At 36.9% G+C, this 22,972-nt stretch overlaps 2 protein-coding genes and 1 pseudogene across 6 annotated transcripts in view; 1 reads left to right on the top strand and 2 right to left on the bottom strand.

Annotated features, from left to right (window-relative positions):
• NUDT9 (nudix hydrolase 9) overlaps positions 1 to 19,974 on the top strand; it is a 54,877-nt gene extending 34,903 nt beyond the window's left edge. For 2 of the 4 annotated variants that reach the window (XM_030313474.1, XM_030313472.1), the window contains one exon: positions 1,180 to 2,086. In XM_030313474.1, the coding sequence (XP_030169334.1) occupies positions 1,180 to 1,358 (179 nt within the window). In that variant the 3' untranslated portion in view covers positions 1,359 to 2,086. Of the gene's footprint in view, positions 1 to 1,179; positions 3,138 to 19,647 lie in introns of those variants that run through there. The other 2 variants (XM_030313473.1, XM_030313471.2) reach the window with 2 other exon arrangements.
• LOC115513269 lies at positions 4,814 to 4,937 on the bottom strand (annotated as a pseudogene).
• SPARCL1 (SPARC like 1) overlaps positions 15,115 to 22,972 on the bottom strand; it is a 50,355-nt gene continuing 42,497 nt past the window's right edge. For both annotated transcript variants that reach the window (XM_030313468.2, XM_030313469.1), the window contains 3 exons: positions 21,982 to 22,130; positions 21,216 to 21,364; positions 15,115 to 15,557 (listed from right to left, as the gene is read on the bottom strand). In XM_030313468.2, coding sequence (XP_030169328.1) covers positions 15,529 to 15,557; positions 21,216 to 21,364; positions 21,982 to 22,130 — 327 coding nt within the window. In that variant the 3' untranslated portion in view covers positions 15,115 to 15,528. The remainder of the gene's footprint in view (positions 15,558 to 21,215; positions 21,365 to 21,981; positions 22,131 to 22,972) is intronic.

The following is a 22,972-nucleotide window of genomic DNA, read 5'->3' as shown; positions in this document are numbered from 1 at the left end:
ACGGGCGAGGGGCAGAGAGAGAGGGAGACACAGAATCGGAAACAGGCTCCAGGCTCTGAGCCATCAGCCCAGAGCCTGACGCGGGGCTCGAACTCACGGACCGCGAGATCGTGACCTGGCTGAAGTCGGACGCTTAACCGACTGCGCCACCCAGGCGCCCCGCCTTTCTTCTTTTAGAAAGAGAGTGCAAGCAGGGGGAGAGACAGAGAGAGAGAGAGAGAGGGAGGGAGGGAGGGAGGGAGGGAGGGAGGGGGAGGGAGGGGATCTCAAGCAGGCTTCATGCTCAGCATGGAGCCCAATGACGGGCTCAGTCCTTTGACTCTGGGATCATGACCAGAACTGAAATCAAGAGTTGGCTCCTCGACTGAGCCTTCCAGGTGCCGCAGCATTTGCTTTTTTAAAAGCTCTTGATAAGCATTGCCAAATTGTCCTACAGAAATAATCACTGTTGGGAATGTAAATAGACTAAGAGCTTTATTTTTAATTTTTTTGATAATTATAAAGATTTTAATAAATATATTTATTTGTAAATATAAATATTTTCATTTATGATTTCTGGTTTGGTGTCATGGTTATTTATTTGGAGGGGGCGCGGGGGGAAGGGGCAGAGGGAGAGGGAGAAAGAGACTCCCAAGCAGGCTCCAAGTTATATGCCCAGAGCCTGATGCAGAGCTGGATCCCATGTTGTCTGTGCTATCAGTGAACCATGAGATCATGACCTGAGCTGAAACCAAGAGTCAGACACTTACCTGACTGAGCTGCTCAGGCACCCCCATGCTTATTTTAGAAAGGTCCACTTAAGAGTGTAAAATGAATTGCCAATAATTGTTTTTCTTTTTTTTACATTTAAATCTCCAATCCCTCTAGAACTTCTTTTGATGTAAGTTTCATACTCATTTAATATGAACTCTTTTTTTTTTTTTTTTTTAAAGCTAAAGCCAATATTCTTACTTTTTAAAGAGAAAAGCTTCCTTACTGGTGCCTCTACTTAAAATTTAGCAATGTGGTTAAAATTTGGGCATTTGGAAAATTTGGAAGCTTCTAGTTTTTAATTCCCTGGGGCACCTAATAATGATTTAAATTGTTTTCAGTAAGAATACTTGAAGCTACAGAGTTATGTTGAAAAGGACATAAATAAATGAATTACTTTCTCTTGGTGATGTTGTGCTTTGGCAATAGGTGAGATAATGGATAACCTTACCCTAGAAGCTGGAGATGATGCTGGAAAAGTGAAATGGGTGGACATCAGTGATCAACTCCAGCTTTATGCCAGTCACTCTCAATTCATCAAACTCGTGGCAGAGAAACGAGATGCACACTGGAGTGAGAACTCTGATGCTGAGTGTCGCGGGTTGTAGCCTCATCTCTGTGTCAGCCAAGTGCAGAAGAGCACGTGCTGAAAAGAAGGCGGTACCACAGAGCTCATAGGATAGATAAGGGGGGCAGGCACGGTCACTTGGAAATTATTTCATTCACTTTCAAAACTGCTTGCATTTAGAAGGTTTTAATCAGAATAAAATTAGTAAATATGATGAAATGCAACACATAATTTTCTGCTTTCCAGTCAGAAGAAATATAAACAACATATTTTTTATGTATTCTATTTAAGCATGGTTTAAACCAAATCGAAACAGCTGATGCTCTTTGAAGAACCATAACCTGAATAAAGATAAATTTAGGGTCAGCCATTACTTCTGCCTTCCATGTTAGTTCTTTCTTTTTTTCCTGTTGATCTAGGGTCTGAAGGATGTTTCTGGCATAAATATCAGGCTCCTTTAGGAGAACACTGCCAGTGTCTAACCTGTCTTTAAATTATTTGCTTTATGTGATCTTGTTGAAGCTGATTTAAAAAATGAAAACCTTGTTTTGACTTCAGAATTACCAGTTTATTGAGGAAATTTCAGTTTATTGAGGAAATTGATCTTGTTAATAAAGATCAGTATCAATGAACAGCTCGTGTTCTCATTTTTTAAAAACTCTGAATTTAAAAATATGTCCTGGAAATTAGTAATTTAAATTGATGTATTTATTTCACTCTACTGTAACTGTATGTATCATAAATAAAGCAAAAATACATGTTCAGGGGCACCTGGGTGGCTCAGTTGGTTGTGTCCAACTCTTAATTTTGGCTCAGGTCATGATCCCAGGGTTGTGAGATCGAGCCCCATGTTGGGCTCCACACTCACCATGGAGCCTGCTTGGGATATTCATATTCTCTCTCTCTCTCTCTCTCTTCCTCTGCCTCTCTCCTCCACCCATGCTTTCTCTAAGAAGTAAAATAAAAATAGATGTTCAGAAAGGATTGAAATGAGAGAGGGAAGCCTTTGAGAGTTAAACATATTATTTGTTAGGAAGGGAATAAGGATTGGAATAGGTTTTTGAGAGGCCCACCATTAACATTATAATTCCCAGATAAAGGAAAGAGTTGTTGATGTTCTAGATACTTAGGGAAGAAGAATGAAAATAATACTTGTCTTAGTGGGCATGTGTATCACATCCTGGCTAAGATATTTATTGAGAAAATCCCATGCTATTTACTCCTGTCAACCTTGAGTAGGGACCATCATAATTCCGTCTTCATTCTAGTTGGGTTACAGATGGGGCATCTGAAGAAAAGGAGGTGTAAGGGATAGAGACATGGTGGTTTCCTTTTCTTCACATATTTGAAAAAGGTATTAGGCTTATTCTGTAGCTTGAGAACAGAACTTGGGCTAATGTAAATCAAAAGTCCCCTCAACCCCTGCTAAATTTAGTGTCAAAGCTACTTTTACTTTGGTGGTAAACCTGAACTAAACTGACAGGAAGCTTTTTCCTCATTAGTGCGACTTAAGGTTTGCTGAGAAACATTAGAATGTTTGATTTCCAGATGCTGTTTCAGACCCCTCTGGAAGAGTTACAAGGTTTAAGCATGGTATTAATTTTCTAAAATCCATAAAATCCTGGTCCCTGGTATGTAATAAGGGACTTGTGCTTGACCAGGATGACCCGCTCACTAGCTGAGGGGTAGGATGGCCTTCTCCCAGAATCAGAGTTGGATTCTACTTTTACTGTTTGGCAGGAAGAGACTGCTTTTTCCTGGCACTGAATAGAATTTTTAAAGCTGCTTACAAAAGCTCTTGAGAAAGTTTGAGCAATTCCCTGAAGGTCAACATTTACTTACATCTAATAGTGTTGAAACATTTAAATTGACATTAGAAAAGATAGTAGGTAATATTTTATTTAAAGAATGATTAAAGCACATGGTCTATTGATAATGAATTCTTCATGGCATTTTAGAGTTTTCTCTGGAACATTTCTAAAGTATGCAAAATTATAAAATAGAAGTAATCTTCTGATAAGTGTTATAAATATCCAGCATCATCTATAATAAGAAAAACCATATTAAAATTTTAGTTGAAGACCTTTCTGGAGGAATATTTGCTCCTATATCACTAGGTGATATTGATGCCATATTTGCTTTTCTTATATTTTAGGTATAAGGAAGAATACTCTGAATACTTTTTATCTAAAAATATTTTACTATTTAGTAAAATAGTAATAACAGATACCATTTACTGAGTATCTACATTATATCATGCAATCCTCACAACAATCCTATGAAGTTAGGTGGTATTAGTTCCATTTCACAGGTGAAAATGATCCTTCTAAAGATTTTCCCAAGGTTATTCAGTAAGGGACGGAGCTGGGATTTGAATCCTGGTCTGCCAGGTTCCGAAACTTACTCTGTATTGTCTACTAAGGTCATGAAGCTTTGATGATTTGTTGTGTTAAGTCTGCAGTTTGGAAGATTATATATTATTTAAGCAGTATTCACGTTAACAGTAACACACTTAATGGTTTATGACTTGACTTTAAGGTCACAGCTGATTTAACTAGCATCACTGTAACTGTTTGCATAATTTGAACCCAAAGAGAATTTACTTGATAATATCTGAACCTAAGGATATGTGGTGGCAATTTGGTGTTTGTCTTGCCAGCATTTCAGACTCAAATGGAAGCATATGCTAAACTTGTATAGTAAGAACATAACAATCTAAAACCTGAATATTTGGCACTTGAAAATTCCAACCACTTTTAGAAGCTAAATGCTATATTTTCTTACAGTATAAGAAACGGTGGTTGGTATTATTTTCTAACATATTTGTGAGGTTTTAATAAACTGATTTAAAAATACATCATTTGAAGGAAGCATTTATAATTTAAGTAGGCTAATTACTGCTTTCATCAGTATACCTTTCATCATGCTATTAATTTATCAATATGGATGTGACCTGAGACTATTAAACTCCTAAGATAAAAAAAAAATTAAATATATAGTAGTACTTGGAAGATATTTCGAGATTTTACTAACCTTAGTATATAACTTCTGACATAGGAGGGAGAGAATTATCTCTGCCAAAATAAACAATACAGATTACAGTTATTATATGAAGGTATTCTTGCCATAATTTCTTCTTTGCTTCCACTCACATCTCCCATCTTATGGTCATTTTATTGCTGATGGGTTAGTATTCATACAATCATGTGTATTGGCAGATAGAAAATAACATGATCCTGTTACATCTTAAATGGTGATAAATTGAATCCTCAACTGGGTTTTTCTGCAACAAAGCACTTCGCTTCTCCCACTTGGCCTTTGATGGCCTGATAAGAGCATTTGATGTGGTAAGAAATACTAAGTAAGCATTTGGGGGCAATGAAATGTATAAGGAGGAAAACGGGTGAAATCCAATTTCTTTCTCAAAATTGGGACTCAGAATATTTTGACTCATTAGCTTCTCTCAAGGTAGATTAACATTAATTTATATACAATAATTTTGATTGACATTAATTCAGATATTTAAAAAAGGAATATATCTTTTGTATGTATTTTCAATTAGCAATAATCGTGCCTTGGATAAACTTCATTGGCTATGATATACCCACTGCACAAAGCTTATCTTTTGTATATATTTTAAAGTGAGAACAAACTTGGATGAGAATCAAAGAAGTCTCAAGATTTGTAGCCTCTCCATCCAGCAAGCTGATGCTTTGGTGTTAAGGAGATGTTTTGCCTTTGCCTTGAAATGAGGCCATTTCTAGATTTGGTAGTTTCACAGCAGACTTTTCTCACTGCTTACTATGAATTGTCCATAAAACAAAAACAAGCTTGAGGAAAAATTTACTGTTTGAAATTTCTTAACATTGCATATACTTCGTAGGCTGAAATTTTGTCAAATACCATGGCATTATGAAAATACCTTTTTAGACCTGCAGAAATTCTGATCTAAATTGTTTAGAGTTTATAACTCAGGAGCTCTAATTTGGGTAAGTCAGTTGGGTTTGATTCTGCCATATATTTTTATAGTTGAGGAGAGTTATTCTTACCTTTCCTGATATTAAATGTCACTTGTTTTTATCAATATAATCATAGAAATAAAGTCTTACCCCAAAGAAGCCCTAAAAGATAAAAAAAAAAAAAGACATTACCCTCAGTCCATTAAATAGGTTTATACTTTATAATAACTTAAAAATTAATATGAGGGGCGCCTGGGTGGCTCAGTTGGTTAAGCATCACTTCTGCTCAGATCATGATCTCGTGGTTTGTGAGTCTGAGCCCCGCATCCGGCTCTGTGCTGACAGCTCAGAGCCTGGAACCTGCTTCAGATTCTGTGTCTCCCCTCTCTCTGCCCCTCCAGTGCTCATGCTTTGTCTCTCTGTGTCTCTCAATAATAAATAAACATTAAAATTAATATGAACTTACCTCAAGTTCGTTCAGAATAGAAGTGATTAACTGAAAGAAGAAAAATCGATCAATGCTAGTGCTGTTAATGGGTTTATTTTTTAACATATTTGTAACTTAGCACACATATAAGCTAGAAGATTTTCTATATGAAAATTTGTTTTTATTGAAAAATGAATTCCATTTTATTTAGAGGTTTATTTACATGATATAAGATTTTAAAATGAATGTGCAATATCTAGATTTAAATTCCCTTAATTCACAGAAATATCTTATTGTAATTGTATTTACTGTATCTAAAGAATAAAAACTTGAACAGTTAAGAAACTCACCGTGTACATATCCATGCAAGTGCTAGGTTTCTTGAAGTATGAAAATTCCCTATGTGAATGATACTTGACCCAAAATTTTAGGACAACTATAAATACTTGGCTTCAAGAGTTTGTTTACACAAGCGGTGTCACTTGTCACTGGAAAAGTATTGCTTTGTAGCTTCCACGGGTCCTTCTGTCGTAACAGACTGGCAGCTTGCTCAAGGAATTGACCAGTGAAAGAAAGTGAATCCCTTCGTATTTGTAGAGCTGTCCATCCCGGTGTGTATGCAAGAATATGTAAGTCAAACACTGTCCCAATGTTTGCTTAGGCAAGAACAATACCTGAGGTGGTGTTTGTTTCTTTTTTTTTTTTTTTTTTTTTTTTTTTTTTTTTTTTTTTTTTTCAACGTTTATTTATTTTTGGGACAGAGAGAGACAGAGCATGAACGGGCGAGGGGCAGAGAGAGAGGGAGACACAGAATCGGAAACAGGCTCCAGGCTCTGAGCCATCAGCCCAGAGCCCGATGCGGGGCTCGAACTCACGGACCGCGAGATCGTGACCTGGCTGAAGTCGGACGCTTAACCGACTGCGCCACCCAGGCGCCCCGGTGTTTGTTTCTTAAGGGTGACTCTTCCTGCTTTCTGACTTAACTAGGATTCCTGGGAGAATCCTGGGCTATGAAGGTATGGCAGTTCTAGAAGTTATTCTGTCAGAATTCTTTCCAGGATATAGGTTGTGGCCAAGAGTACTTCTAAAAATTTTCCAAAAAAGAAAGTATAAATAGGTATTAAGTGTCCAGATCTGGTAATGTGAATGAGTATCTGAGGAGTATATTTGCACTGGAAGAGACCTGGGAGGTAAACCGATACCTTTACCCAGGGTCACACAGCTAATTTAATTGTAAAAGAGATTTAAATCAAGAGAGAAATTAGAATCTAAGAGAGGTTTGAATCTAGGCTTTCCAACCACAGGCCAGTGCTCTTTCTGCAGGTTTTGATATAAAGGTGAACTTGCCAATTTTGTAATCGTTAATGATTAATCATTGAAGGCAGTTTCCTAAAACATTTTTCGTTAGAAATATGCTAGAATTTTTATTGTCTCCATTTGGAAATGGACTATAACATTGCTTAAACAGAGTGGATTATGGGAAGAGCACTAGCACTTGAACTCAAGAGACTTAGGTTCTTATTGATTAGACTCAGAAGCTTGTTTGGTCTCAAGTTTCTGGGACACTTAAATATTCCTCAAGATGGTTGGCTTTAAATAGTCTCAAATCCTGAAAAATTTTATCTCCGGCACACAAATGATTTAGGCCTGAGTTTCTGACATTTTTACAAAATACTGCCATGTCCCTGATTCTAAGATACCACCAATTGTAAAATGTACCATTTTAAGTGATAGTATTTTAAAGAAAAAAGAAATCTTAGAATAAATGTATCTGTTGTGAGATGTGTCTTGATTTCAGAAAATGTTTAAGTATGAAAAGTATGTTTTTAGATAAGGAAATGGAATTTTTCAGTGTTATCTTTTGTAACTCCACTCAAGTATTTCTCCTCTGTTTTCATGAACTAATATTCTGAATAACTTACTGTATCAATAAAGGGCCTTATTAAAAAATTGAATTGTGTGCCTTTCATCCAAAAAAAAAAAAAAAAGCAGCATTATCTATTGGAACTTAGCTTTGATAATCTTTAATGTATAATGTGTTTATGCTAATGCTTCATTAGTGAAGAAATAAGTCTTTTTCATTTCTCCAAAAGGAATTTATTCTGTAAGTCCTAAGTCTTTTGACTCTTCACTTTCACCCTCATCAGTGATGGAAAAGGTTGTTTTGTCAATTTATAGTTTGTATGAATTGAATAATGAATGTAGAACTGTTTGTTTGTAGAATGTAGAAATGAACTGAGATTGTTTTTTGACTTTGAATTTAACAGCTGTGATTTATTTTGTTTCGAAATGAATTAGACTAATAAAGACAGAAATTTTTATGATGAGCTGGCCTATCTTATAAAGGGAGTTGAATGTAATATGTTTATGAACTTTATAGATTAACAGGACAGATATATTTACCGTTATAAGATCATTAAGTGTTAGGACCTAGAATAAAGGAAACGTAGTTAAATAATCAGGGAGTTGTAATTCAGCATTTTAACTATCTTTTCTATGTTATACATTTAATATTACCTTGATTAATGAACACATGCTTTTTAGAATTCTTAGATTTCTAAAATTATGGCATTAAGATTCATATTCACTAATATAGTACCCATCCTCCCTTCAAACCTATATTTCTGGAAGCATATAGTGCACATTTTCTTTTGTGGTCTCCAAACATAGCAGGGACTTCTCGGAAAGATCATTAAACTTAGGCTCACTGGGTTGGAGCAAAGACTATATTTTAGGATCACTTCCTTATGAAAGAAATACTTTAATAATGTCATTCCCTATCATTGTAATAGTATCATTTAAAAATTTAGTAACAGTATGCTATAATATATACAACATAATTTTTGGTTTGTGACTAAGTCAATCTCGTCATGTAATTGTCCCTCCATTCAGCAAAATCCTGTAAAAAATGAAATCCTTTTATAACACGACCATAACCTTAAATCTAGTTCAAAGGATTCTAGGACAGATTCCATTTCAATAAGAATGTATTTTTCTCTCATTAATGGCAGATGTAAGCATAAGGTTTTAGAGGTAAAATGGGCTTTATAAATAATTCACTGTTTTATACTTTCTTAAAGGAAACTTTAAGTATAATTACCTGATTTGGATAATAAGGAAAAGGAAGAGGAATCGGAATCTACAAAAAAAAAAAAAAAAAAAAAAAAAAAAAAAAAAAAAAAGGAAAACAAGTGAAGTGTGAATAAAACAATTTTGTTTTAGCTTTTTTCCTAATTTACTTACCCTTCCATCCATCCATCCAGTATTTATTGCCAGCATATATATATATATGCTCTCAACGAGCCCACCTTCTACTTGGTGAAGCTTAGATTCTAATGGATTTTAAATCTTTTTCTTTTCTCTCTCAAGAGATATGCTTCTTTTGCTTCATTAGTCAAATCTAAAGCCAAAAGGAATCTGTTTGATGTGTTTGATAATTCTTGCAAATTCACCACCAGTTTGTCTACAGTAGTTGATTCTTTGCTTGCTTTTTAATACTACTCTGCCATCTGGTGGAAGGAAGAGTTTCCACTTCAAATGCTAGGGATTCTTTACTGCCACACAGATTTACATAAGATGTTAACAGAGACTCTTATATTCTAATTATAAACCAAAACTTCAGAATTTTTCATTAATTAAAAAAAATATTTCTGGATTTCAGTCAAAACAACAACAACAGCAGCAACACCACCACTACCACAAAAGGGAAACAATGCCCCCGTCCCTTGACTAAAACCAAAATGACTAGCAATTAATGATAAATGCAAGTAGTCAGAAATTTAGTGGCTAGGATTCAAGTAGGATACGTGAAAACATTAAAGGGAAAGACTTCCACTGAGGACCTCAACTTTAGTGACAAATTTCCAAAAGCCTACTTAAAGTTGAGAAACAGTTTGAAATTAAATACAAGCAAAAGGAAGGTGCTTATTACATTTAGATATAACACTATGCAAAATCATGTTTATTTTAAAAATAGGTGGTAGACAAGAAGTTAAGCCAGATGCTATTTTAAAATGTGTGTGAATTTTTCACAGCATCATTGCTTAAATACTGTCCAAATTTAACATGTCTCCAATCTGTGTTGCAACCTCATTGTACTGATCATTCTTCTCCCAAACTGCCATGTCCTCAGGTCCCTCAGATACATTTGCTGTTCTCTCTGCCTGCAGTGCGCCCCCCCGCCCACCCCTCATGATCTGGCTCAGATAATGTCTCCTCTGTGAATGAAGTCTTTGACCCACAGCCTAAGCCAACTTTGTATTTGCACCTAGAAGTACTTATCAAAATACATTTTTACATTTATGAATTTTTTCTCATCAGATTGTGAACTTATCTCATAATTTTTGTATTTCTAGCACTCACTATAGACCCTATCATGCAGTAGACACTCAGTAAATATCAATTGAATGCTATCTGTCTGTACAAATGTTAAGTATTACATATAAAGTGAAGGAAATTCTATTTGTATATTTAGCACTGTTCTGGGCTTTATTAAAAGATGGCCAAGAATCCAGACATTAGGAAAGATTGGAGAGGATCCAGCAGAAAGAGCAAAATAATTATACTGTTTGACCTGTGGGAGAAAGCTGAAAAAACAAAAACTTTTTAGAAAAAAGTAAGTAGCAAGATGATTTAGAAAAAGAACAGGTATTATAGAAAGAGTTTAGTATGTCCTTCATGAAGTGCAACTAGGCTCATCACAGTCAAAGGAAATTCAGTATAAACACCTTTTTGATGGCAAGTATAGAAGGACATTGAAAGAAGTCACCAAAAATTTTGGGGAAAATTTGCTAGCTCCTTGTCACACTCCACCGCAGGCTATGCGGGGAGAGGGTGTGAACAGCTCGTGCCTGGCAACATGTGAAAGCCCCAAATTTTAAATTTAATAACTATCATTTAATGACTGGTTTTTTAATGTTTGTTTGTTTGTTTGTTTGCAGTTTGAGAGTCCCCAAACCCATGTTTACCAAGGGCAGTTGTGGAAGTGGGGGAAACAGGATCTGAGGAAAAAATGATGGTCCTTGTGGCGGGTAAAAACCAAATCTCTGAAAAAAAGAGACATGATGCCAGTCATTTCAGACAACTGTAAACTTTTAAAATGATGAACATGTCATTTGAAAAAAACAACTAGAAGTTTACCTGTCCACTGGAACTTCCTCCAGATGGTTCAAGCTTGTAAAACAGCACCGGCAACAAGGTAAAGCAACATATGGCAAGACATTATTTATTACAAAGAGATTTGATGAGAATAGGTAACAAGCCACTATTGAGCGTTACGCTGGTCAGTGGTGTACCTTCACTTCTGAAATGAAAAGCAGTTGTGTATCCAATGGGGAAAGGTTGAATTAATTTTGTCCAGTGATTTAGAAGGTGTACTTTTGGCTTTTAAACGTATTTCCAAATGATGTTTTTATTTACATTTCTTAAGAGTAATTACATGTTGCATGCCTCTTTATCTTCGAATCAACAATGATCTCAATTTCATTCTCAGCATTTAGAAGTTCTAAGTGAAGAGCATGTAGAAATGTAAATTTAAATTTGGAATCCCCAGGGGCGCCTGGGTGGCGCAGTCGGTTAAGCGTCCGACTTCAGCCAGGTCACGATCTCGCGGTCTGTGAGTTCGAGCCCCGCGTCGGGCTCTGGGCTGATGGCTCAGAGCCTGGAGCCTGTTTCCGATTCTGTGTCTCCCTCTCTCTCTGCCCCTCGCCCGTTCATGCTCTGTCTCTCTCTGTCCCAAAAATAAATAAACGTTGAAAAAAAAAAATAAATTTGGAATCCCCAAACACAAAGTTTGAAAGCTCCCTCACTTTGAAAGCTCCTTTGTCAAAAAATGTGCAGGAAAGAGGATTTCTTGTCTACTTGGTGCCCTCCGTATTCAGACTGTAATCGACACAGATCACACTCAGAGATCTCATTTGTATAGATGTGGAAGGCACGGCTATAGTCAGCATGAGATGGTTTGGGGTAAAGGCATTATAATGAAACCCAATTTAAACTACATAACTAAGACCCAGGTCACCGTGGAATTTGAGTTCTAGCTTCCTAAATTTATTTGAGAACTTCCTATTTTCCAGTTAGGACTCTTATGTGCTTTAGAAACATTTTTATTATCTTTGCACTACTCTGAGGTAGTTCTTATGACTCATTTTACAGACTGGGAAGTCATGGGTTAGTTAGTTCCTTGCTCCAGGTCACGTGGTTTACAGATGCTATGTGGAACTGAGATTTGTGCTGAGAAGACCACTGGGCTGAGGAACAGTGAAAAATTCCTGATTCTATAACTTCCTTGGACTCTACCTTTCTCTTTTGTGAAAGGAAAAGATACAGGATATGCCTCCTAGCCCAGAAATGCTATCTCTAGAATGGAAATGGAGTGGAAAATGGAGGCGATGTACTCACAGGGATGGGCAGAGCAGCGGCAGTGCTCAAAAGGCCAGCCAAGAGGAGAACTTTCATTCTGAAGGAAGAGTCTGGAATTAAAGAGTTAGAAGATTTTTAGTTTTTTCTAAGTCCCATTCCTGTTGTAAATAGGCTGCTTAGTTAGAGGTATTGCAATAGTGGTCAGGCTAAATTATGCCTCAATTCAGGTTTTGTAAGCCTAGAACAGAGCTTTAAAAAACTTTGGATGCCTTTAGACAAGACATGCATTCTCTGGCTCATAACATTGCATACACTTCATACACTTCCTTATAATCTCATAGTTCAACATACTTGTTTGGCCCCTGAAGTTATTTGAATTTGCAGTCTCTACCCACCAATCTCCACCACCACTGTTGCATCATGCTTAGTATTGGGGACATACCACCAGTGGCTCAAATGAGATTTTTTTTTTATAATATACACATAAATCCACCTTAAGCTTCTACCCCCATGAGACTTACTAGACCTTTACATAGCCTGGATGCTGTTACTGACAATTATAATTTCTCAAGGAGAAAATGATACGGAAAAAATCTTGTAAGGCAAATGGGTTGGTAGAGAATAGCACAATATGAGTGGATTCAATAAAACAAGTAAATCAGTGTGGTCTTTACTGGCCAGTAGATTCTGAAAGCAAACATTTTTATGGTCTTAAATCACATTTAATTCAAATTAACTTACCGTATGAATTTCAAACCCAACCACTGTACTCTGGAATTAAATTTTGAAAGAAAAATCAAACCCATCATATTCTCATTAAGATTTGTCCCCAGCATCGGAAACAAGGTATATCTCTTTATAAAAGTCACTAATATAAAAGTCAACTAATTTAGATGTATTTTAAACTCAACTATGACTTACCTTCATGCTATTTTACTTTGCCTGAATTTGGGCAACTTACCTCCCTTTTCCTTCTTTTTCACGTTTCTCCTTTATGTTTTTCTTCCTTTTGGATCCAAACCCTTGAATTTTTTTGTGTGATAAGTGGGCCTATTAGAAATCATTAAATTACCCAACACAAGAATATTTTAACAGTCTTCTACTTAGTGCAATAGAATCAGTCCAAATTATATTGTATGTCTTTGTAATTACCTTTGCTTCAAATGGCCCTCGGAGCAATGAATTCAAGGAACAGTGTGATCTTCTAGAACTGTATGCCCATCTAGTATTTAAGCCATATTACTAATACCTTTATGGTCATGGGCAATATGAGTCACAAGGTTTAAGGTAAACTGAATAACTGGTTGCAGACTAAGAACTCCAACTCCTCAGGTGTCTCACACAGAGAGAGGCTTAAAGACTGATTACTGAGAAAATAACTTCATCTCCTCAGTTGGGATCAGAGCAACATCTTTATCACAAATAATCCACAATTAAAATTTGTGGCTACCAAGAATATTACAGTGTTTCTACAATATATCATCTAGGGCAGCTATACACAAGGGAGACTTAATGGACAGAAAAATTAAAGGTTCTAGAACTTTCTATTTTAAATACCATTTATTATTTCAAAATGAACTTTCAAAGAAAACATTTTAAATAAACAGGTAGTGTCTTTAGAATTAAAATCATTTTGGGGCACCTGGATGGCTTAGTCAGTTAAATGTCTAACTTTAGTTCAGGTCATGATCTCACAGTTCCTGAGTTTGAGCCTTGCCATTGGGCTCTGCACTGATAGTGTGGAGCCTGCTTTAGATTCTTCGTCTCCCTCTTTCTCGGCTCTTCCCCTGCTTGTTTGCTCTCTCTCAAAAATAAATATTAAAAAAATAATTAAAATCACTTTTCACTATTCTAAAATGTTTAAAAATGGCAACTTAGGTCTAATCACCTCCAAATATAATTTCACCATTCCTGACAAATTCACAAATTTACAATTGTTATTGGTTAAGACCTCATGACATTTCTTTGCAGCTACACATAAGAACGTTTTGAATTTTGGAATAAGTTCTAAAAGTATTTCCCTAGTTGGAAAAATTATAAATACTTATATTTTGATTAATCAAACTGAACTTAATTATTTTGAAATGACATGGTGTGATATGGTCTAAGAACAAGTGACTCAGAGCTAAGAAAAGACATAAATAAAATTTTGAGGTTAATCAGAGAAAATTTTTCTGATAAAAAGCATACTCTTCCATAAGTTCCTTCAGATGAAATTCCTTGAGGTACCTTGTCTCAGTGACTATCAAGGCTCTTAACAACAACAACAGCAACACATTTTTGATTATTTGAAAAAATAACAAAAGGCAATTGCATTGATACCTTTCATTTCAGATAGGAAAATATGTTAAAAAATTTAAAAAATAAAACATAAATAAATAAAAAATAATTTATTTCCTTATAGATATTGTAAGTAGAATATAGAAGTTGACAGTTTCTTTTACTGCCTTGTTTCAGACCTTAGGAAAAACTCTATTATGGTATCTTTTAGTATTTTTGTAATCTAGCCCGTACTGTATTAATAGTTACCAAAAAAGAGCCCTAATGAAAACACAAAGTTTCTCTTATGACACAATTTCTTGCTATAAAATTGCAGTAGTAATATTTATCTCTGACTACACTGAACATTAAGACACTTCAGAGCTTTCTGTCTGTGTTGTCTTTACCCTTATTTTGAGTATATGAGACACGCAAAAAATTTGCAGGACCTCCACTTCCCCTAACACACACGGACAGCTGCACAAGAGCTAGAACCAGATGTACCAAGCAGTGCATAATCATCCACATTTTAAACTGAATTTGGTAAAGAGCACTTGGATTTATTTTTTTCTGTTTGAAGTTACATTATGACAAAGGACATTAATAAGCATCCACCATTTAATAACTGAATATTTGTTTCCCACAGGAAACATCTCTCCCAACCATACTCCTGCCTTTTTTTTTTTTTTTTTTAAGTAGTAGGGTCTAGGGAAGCACAATTATAATTTGAAGTGTGAGCCTTGAGTTGGTCTTTCACATATAGCTGTTTAAATAAATGACTGGAAATAAACTTGAGTAAGCATTTGGATTTTTATTAGGATATTAAGATACTGAAAGTAATGCACATTAATGACAAAAGAGCATTATTCCACTTTCTTGAAGTGTACATGATATTATGAACAAAACGAATGTAGTATTTTCTTCAAGTTTCATAATTAGGAAGTATCTCACAAACAGATGTAGAGAGTGTTCACAAACAGCATACAGGATTTTGCATATGTAGACTTTATTTTAAAGTTTAATTCCAAAGTTAATGTTAAATGCTTAGTGCATACACTGTCAGCAAGCCATTACTCTTATTGTCATCTCACACATGCAAAAGTTTTGCTAAATATAAATCTACAAGTATCATGGATGCATATATTTTCAGGAGTGGTCAGGACAGAGAAGGATGCTGGAATGTTAGAATTCTTTCAAATCTTAATTCAAAACAGGAGATTTTCATCTATGTCTTCTGTAAAAAACAAAAACAAAACAAAACACATTTTTAGAAAACAGCCAGAGTTGTAATATAAACAAACAATGATAGAACTGGGGGATTAGAGAAACTATCTAATAAGACTTATAGGATAGTTCTCAAACCTGATAGGGCATCAGTGCCACCTGTGAAGCTTTTATTTATTTATTTATTTTAAAGTTTACTTATTTATTTTGAGAGAGAGAGAGAGAAAGGGAGGGAGGGAGGGAGGGAGGGACATAGGGAGGGGCAGAGAGAGAGGGAGAGAGAGAGAGAGAGAGAGAGAATCCCAAGCAGGTTTTGCACTGTCAGCACGGAGCCCAACATGGGGCTAGAACCCATGAACTGCGAGATCAGGACCTGAGCCAAAACCAAGAGTCAGACGCTTAACCAAATGAGCCACCCAGGCACCCCATCTGTGAAACTTTTAAAAAGATACCATATGGCTTCACTTATATGTGGAATCTAAAAAACAAAAAGAACAAACAAAAAGCAGAAACTGATGGCTGCCAGAGGGGAGGGCATGGGGAGATGGGCAAAATGGGTGCAGTGGGAGGTACAGGCCTCCAGTTATGGAATAAGACACAAGCATAAAAGGCAGAGCATAGAGAACATAGTCAGTGGTATTATAATAGCATTTTATGGTGACAGACAGTAGCTATACTTGTGGTGATTACAACGTAACGTATAGACTTGTTGAATCACTATACTGTACACCTAAAATTAATGTAACATTGTGGGTCAACTATACTTCAAGTAAAAAAAGATATACTCTCAGGCCTTACCCCTGGCCTCCTGAATCAGAATCTCCAGGGGTGGGCCAATGGCATGTATACATCTAGAAACTCCACTGGTAGTTCTAAATGTAGGGTTGAGAAGCACCAATAGAGACCTAGCCAAGAAATGCCAAGTATACTAACCTATAAAGGTTGCTAAGATATAACAGAAATAAATAGAAGTATAGGGTCAGTTAAATCGAGTTTCCAACCAAGTAATTGTAAAAGAACTTGTTGCCACACCTATGGACAAGAGAACATCCTTTAGGGGACATGAGATCACTCTTACCGGTATGGCCCACCCTCACTCAAGCATTGTTGAACAAATAGTTAAACAGATTAACTTGAAGCATACGAATAACTACACTGTCTGGGACACCAGGTAATTTTCCTGCTCAGTGTAAGTCTTACACAAGAGTAGGAAAGATTATGAACTTTGGTATATTTCCTTTGAACACTGGCTTCATTTGTAAAATGAATATTTTAGTCTCATTATTTATAAATTTACTTACTGTTGTGCTCACACTTTTTGCCTTCTTTTCATTGTTTGGATAAGAGATGTCCTTCCTTGACTTTAGGCTAATCCTCTGCCTATGCCCAGGATCTCTTCTGGCCTCAGAAATTCTCCCCCTAATTTTACTCTTTTGTTTTTCTTTCTTCTTCTTTTTTTAATTAAAAAATTTTTAAAAATTAGGCTCTGCAACATAGGGCTTGAACTCACAACTCTGAGATAAAGAGTGGCGTGCTCTACTAAGCCAACCAGACAGCCATGTTTTTCTCATATCCTCTATCTTTCCTTTTTTACTGGACCCTTCCCATGAACATGCAAATATGCTGCATAGCCAGCCTTGAGTGCATGGCACTATGGGGACCATCAGTAAACACTTGTTGAATGAATGAATGAATGAATGAGTGCTCAAGCTTATTTTATTCCCAGAAATGCTTCCCTCAACTTTAAACCCCTTTTTAGTTCTTTCCTGTCTTCAAGCAGCCACTCTTTACCCTTTCTCATCTATTGTTTCTCAACCTATGGAATCTGGCCTCCATCTCTACTGTTCCATCAAAGTTGCTCTTACTAAGGCCACCCAGGATGCCCTTATTTCTATGTAAAAGGAGCGTTCTTAGTTTTTTATCTTACTTGACGTCTCAGCAGTATTTGGCACTGTGATCTCTTCTTCCTCTTCAAATACCTCTTTTGAAATGGCACAATCCTGTTTTCTTCCTTCCTTTCAGGAGACTTCTCATTCTCCTTCATGAACTCCTTCTTTCTCCTCTATCCATTATTCTTGGTTCCTTGGTGTTCACCCCTAGACCTTTTCCCACATGGCTCAACACATTTTTGTGGGGGAATTAATTCCCTTCCATAGCGTTAATTACTTTCCGTATGCTTGTAATCCTCAACTATGTACTTACATTCCAAAATGTTGCCTTGAAAAGCTGACCCATCTGTTCATGTATCTACTGTTCATTGTCTCCCAAGTACTTAAAAGTTCACATCATAAATGGAAGTTATCATCTTCCCAAAATCGGCTTCTGTGCTTGTGTTTTCTGTCTCCGTTCCTCTGTCTCTTTGCCTGGCCTGAGCCCAGAACCTGGGTGTCATATTTCCCTTTGTCTCTATCTCTCAACTGTCTGTTCCCTACCCCCACATATTTCCTAGCAAATACTTATTATTTCTATATTATATACACCTTGAATATGCTTATATTCTTGAATATATCATGTTTATATTTTTAAATATTATCTTGAGTGTGTTTCTTTTTCTTTTTCCCCACTGTAACTGCTCTAGTTCAAGTTCTAATCAACTATGCCTGGATTTACCACAGGCAAATCAGCCAGTTCTCTGGCTTCTCCACCATGTAACCAAAAGAATCTTTCTTAAGTACAAATCCAGTGAAACCACTCCCTTGTTTAAAACACTTTGGTGATCCTCCAGTACTTTTAGGATAATGTCTTTAACTGGCTCAGTAGGACCTGCATGATCTGACTCGTTTGCCTATGAGTCTCAGTTGGAGGGTTTTTCTCAAGATTAATGTGGAATGGTATGTCATGAATACCAAATAAATATTACTCCTCTACCTTTCAATTAAACACCACTTTTACACAGAAGGAAAATGAGACTTGCTGAGGTTAAGTGGTATGCCCTGACTCACATAGCTAACTCATGACAGAGCTGGATATTCGAGCACACCTAGCCCAGATAAAAGGCAGTTAAAATTCAGAATGGCCGTGGCTAAAATTTATCTTGTCCTTTCATGGATTTCCCAGCCACGAGGGAAGGAAGGGCACGCTTACAAATAGAGATTTTGTTGTGTTTTGTTTTCCCTAGCTACAGCCCAAAGCAGTAACTTGTTTGCTTGTTCTGACTGAATATTAAATATCTGCTTTCTTGGTTTACTATGTGATAATTCTTTCCCTCCTTCAAAATAATGTAATCATGGCCAAACCACAGTGAACAAACAAGATCATTAGGAGCTTTTGGAGTCGCTGAACTTCAAGCCCTTCCTGCTCCTCCCAGACAACCACCCAGCACAGAGCCTGAGTGAGCCTACATGCTGAAGAGCTGCCAGAAGTTTCAGAGGAACAGTGAAGCACAACTGGTTTCCTTAAATAAATGGACTCTGTTCAAACTTGATCACTCTGTTAAAATCAAGTGCCATATAAAAGGGCACACACTGGGGCGCCTGGGTGGCTCAGTCGGTTAAGCGTCTGACTTGGGCTCACGTCATGATCTCACGGTTTGTGAGTTCGAGCCCCAGATCGGGCTGTGTGCTGACAGCTCAGCGCCTGAAGCCTGCTTCGGATTCCGTGTCTCCCTCTCTCTTTACCCCTTGCCTGCTCACACTCTGTCTCTGTCTCTCTCTCTCAAAAATAAACATTAAAAAAAATTTATAAAGGGCACAATATATCCTGTCCCAGCTACGTTTCCCCCTTTTGATAATGGTGGGGTGGAGGGAGTGGGGCAGCTGTACTTGGGTACACTTTGTATTTTTAACATGGGAATTAGGAAAGTAGTTTTAGCCATTTTGGGGAATATATTTGAATTTATAAGTACTGTACTTATGGAATAGACGTTAGAAGGGAAATTGGTATTATTTATATGGGTCGGGGTCTTAACAGCTTATTAATTTCCTATTAATGCTAATAGGGTATAAATAATATGTCACAGCTTCTAAGACCTCTTCTCACACTATAGCAGGAGTTGGTCTGTGTGACCAAATGAATATGGCAGAAGTATGTCACTTCTGAGATTAGGTTACAAAAGACATTATAACTTCAGTCTTGGGTTCTCGCTCTCTTTTCTCTCACAGATGCCAAGCTGTGAGCAGTCCTATGGAGAGGACCACATGGTGAGGAAATGGAGTCTTCCAACAGTAGCCATGTGGGCGAGTTCAGAGGAGATCCTAAGATAGAACTGTCCAGATAAACAACTCCTAGATTCCTGATCCTTGGAAACTGTGAACTTGTAAGCTTCTAAGCTTTAGGGTAATTTGTTATGCAGTGATAGGCGACCAATATACAGTACTTGGTGGTTACAAAAATATACATTCTTTACTCCTTACAGTTGTGCTTATTTCACAGAATAATATTGTAGAGGCAAAGAGCTAACCCTTTCTGCTTACCTATTTATCAATAAGTACTCAATACTCTCAGCTTTCTTTATAATTTCAAGGCATTCTACATATCATGAAGAATATATATATATATATACACACACACATATAATATATATAAGAATATATATTACATATATAAGAATATATATAATAAATATATTCATTTTTAAATGTTTGTTTAATTTTGAAAGAGAGAGAGTGTGAGTGGGGTAGGGGCAGAGAGAGAGAGGGGGACACAGAATCCAAAGGAGGTTCCAGGCTTTGAGCTGTCAGCAGAGTCAGATGCAGGGCTCAAACCCATGAACCATGAGATCATGACCTGAGCTAAAGTCGGACACGTAACCCACTGAGACACCCAGATGCCCCATGAAGAATATTTTTAAAGTGAATGTCCTACAAGTTGACTCCTTTTAAGACATTCTGGCCTTTGATGAACTTACTTTTCATGATTGGTTGGCTGTACATTCATCCTACTTGTATGTTGTGAACATAACATATAAAACCTCTGCTTTAGAGGTTGTTTACTGTTGATTTACATTGTGCAAGCAGTTTTGAGTGCTCATTTTTTGAGAATCTTTCAAATCTTGATTATTAAAAACATGCTTGCTAATAAAAATCAGCTTTAACTTAGGAAAACAAAAGGAAGTATGTTAAGACATAGACTGGCAAAACAAATATCTAAATTTAAGTTCCTCCATCACAGGGAGAAAGAAAGAACCCTCTGATTATTATTATTCTTGCCACTGAAGATGCAGTAATAGATTGAAGGCATAATATCTGGACACAACTTGTGATATGAGGCCCAATCTTTAGTGAGTTGGTAACGAATTCTAAGATTTTTCTGACATCTCCCACTGGCAGAATCAGACTTATTGTTTTACTCTTCACATATGATTTTTTAAAGTTTGGACCAATAGTCAGGTTAAGAAATGACATAAAATCCCTCCTTCTTCAGAAGGGTAGCACAGCTCTCTGGATTGACATCATTTTCTCAGGCTTAGCCAACTGCTAAGAACTCAATGTTGCGATCCCCTAAGTATTCCCACTTTTACTCTCTGAAAAAAAGAGTATCATCAAGGGAAGTATGAAGTAACCTTGCAATGACAGCATGTGCCCTGAGGAAGTCCCACCTGGGATGCTGCCACCTTGCTGTCCCTAGGTGTCAATCTGAGCACACAGCAGGACCTCTCCAGGAGGGCTGCAGGCCTTGGTGCTCTCCTGGAGAAGAGGATACCCCTTTCCCTGACTGATGATGAGTTTACCTTCTTTAATTCCAAAGCAGTGGCCCCACTCCTTCAGGGTGATGTGCTTATCTTTGTTGGGATCACACTCCTCAAAGAAGCGAGTTATGCAGTGTTCCATGGGCACCAGAGATGCTCGCAAAGGAGCAAGCTCAGAATGTGTTAAGACTCTGCAATAAAATAAATGGTGGTATATTAATTGCCAGTTTGTATATGAAAGTTAACTCTTAGGATAACCAAGGCATTTTTCTTCCACAAGATTGCTAGGAATGCCAAATAAATAGTACACTCATGAAAAGGCGCAAAATTATGGGTAAGATACACAGCACTTGAGATGTCACAAAGTTTCTTTCCTCACTGGGAAGTACTCTCCTGCCAACTTAAATTTATAGGGATGTGCCTCACCCCCCACCAACAATCATGTTTGTACAGCCTGACTCTTACCCACTGACCATTACCCAATTGTACATATCCAGATGTAAGCACTTGACCTAAGCTGGGCCAATCAGAACATCTTGGGAATTCAGGATTAAGAATGAGAAGGAATTTAAGGAGTCTCTGCTACAGGCTGGGTCCTAATATCTAAACTTGGGAAACATGGTGTGGCCATATTGTGCTATCTTCAAAGCAGTTTTGTGTTTAGACACCTAACCACATTTGTTTGGCATGTCAGTGTTCTAAAACAGAGGTGGAAACTTCCTAGATTTGTTTAGAAGTATCTTTGTATAGATAATTAGACATTCTATCAGGGAGATGACCTAGTAATGTGAAGGTTAAGAGTTTTTACCTGTCCATAGGATGTTGGTCAAGTTCACCAAACTGCCAGTGCACAGGATACACATACATGTGGTAGTTTTTCTTAAAGTCCCGTAAGAGAAGGTCAATGGAATGGTCCCCAGCCAACAGCCTCTTTTCATCCAGGTAAATCTTCTTGACCTGGGATTAGGAAGGGAGAAGATCATCAGAGAATCAGACAAATGTAATGTAATTATCACTGGTAAACTTTACTTGAAGAGTAACAGTGACATGACAGAGGAAAACAAGCCCAGGCCATCATGAGACCGAATGAAATCCTTTCTAGTCAACACTATACAGACTTTCTTATTTCTACATAGAATAAGAGCCAACGTTAAAAAATACAACCTGTGGTTTTTAGAAGATATTTAAGTATTTTTGATCTTTCTTTTAACCGAGTACTGTTCATCACATTCCTTAAAATTATGAGAAGGTTTTAATGAAAAGGCCTGAAATGACCTAGGCAAAATTGTTGGTTAGTGAAAAGTCCCAATCACCACATTGGCATACTCTTAATTCTCTAAGTATTTCTGTCCAGTGTCTGATCAGAATCAGCTGTGGTGTGACACCATTTGGTCAGCCCCATTAAAATTTCCCTGTTTTGCATCTAATGCTCTCAAGACTTTCACTATGATGTATTAAAAAGAGAGGATAGAAATTATTTCTGGGCAATGCATATAAAACTCTCAGCTTATGATGTTACTCATGAACTAATTGGAAGCATTTAGAACAGAACTACCCATGGTCACATCCACCAACTTCTCTCCTTGTTATCATGAATGAACTTCCTGTGCTCTGAATATAAGCCCAACCCTTCACTGGTGCTCAGAAGCCTACCCCTTTCCATCTCCTCAAAACCACCCTATGGCAGTTGGGTACCTCTTCTATTCCTTATTAGTTTTTACCATCTTTACTGGGGTCCTACCAGAAGCACACAAACATCCTCTACTATCTCCCACTGGTAGATGGGATTCTTGAACTCA

The sequence above is a fragment of the Lynx canadensis genome, chromosome B1 (assembly GCF_007474595.2).
Source record: "Lynx canadensis isolate LIC74 chromosome B1, mLynCan4.pri.v2, whole genome shotgun sequence".
Classification (NCBI taxonomy): Eukaryota; Metazoa; Chordata; class Mammalia; order Carnivora; family Felidae; genus Lynx; species Lynx canadensis.
The sequence above is the reverse complement of the archived record's forward strand: the minus strand, read 5'-3'. Positions and strand labels throughout refer to the sequence as shown.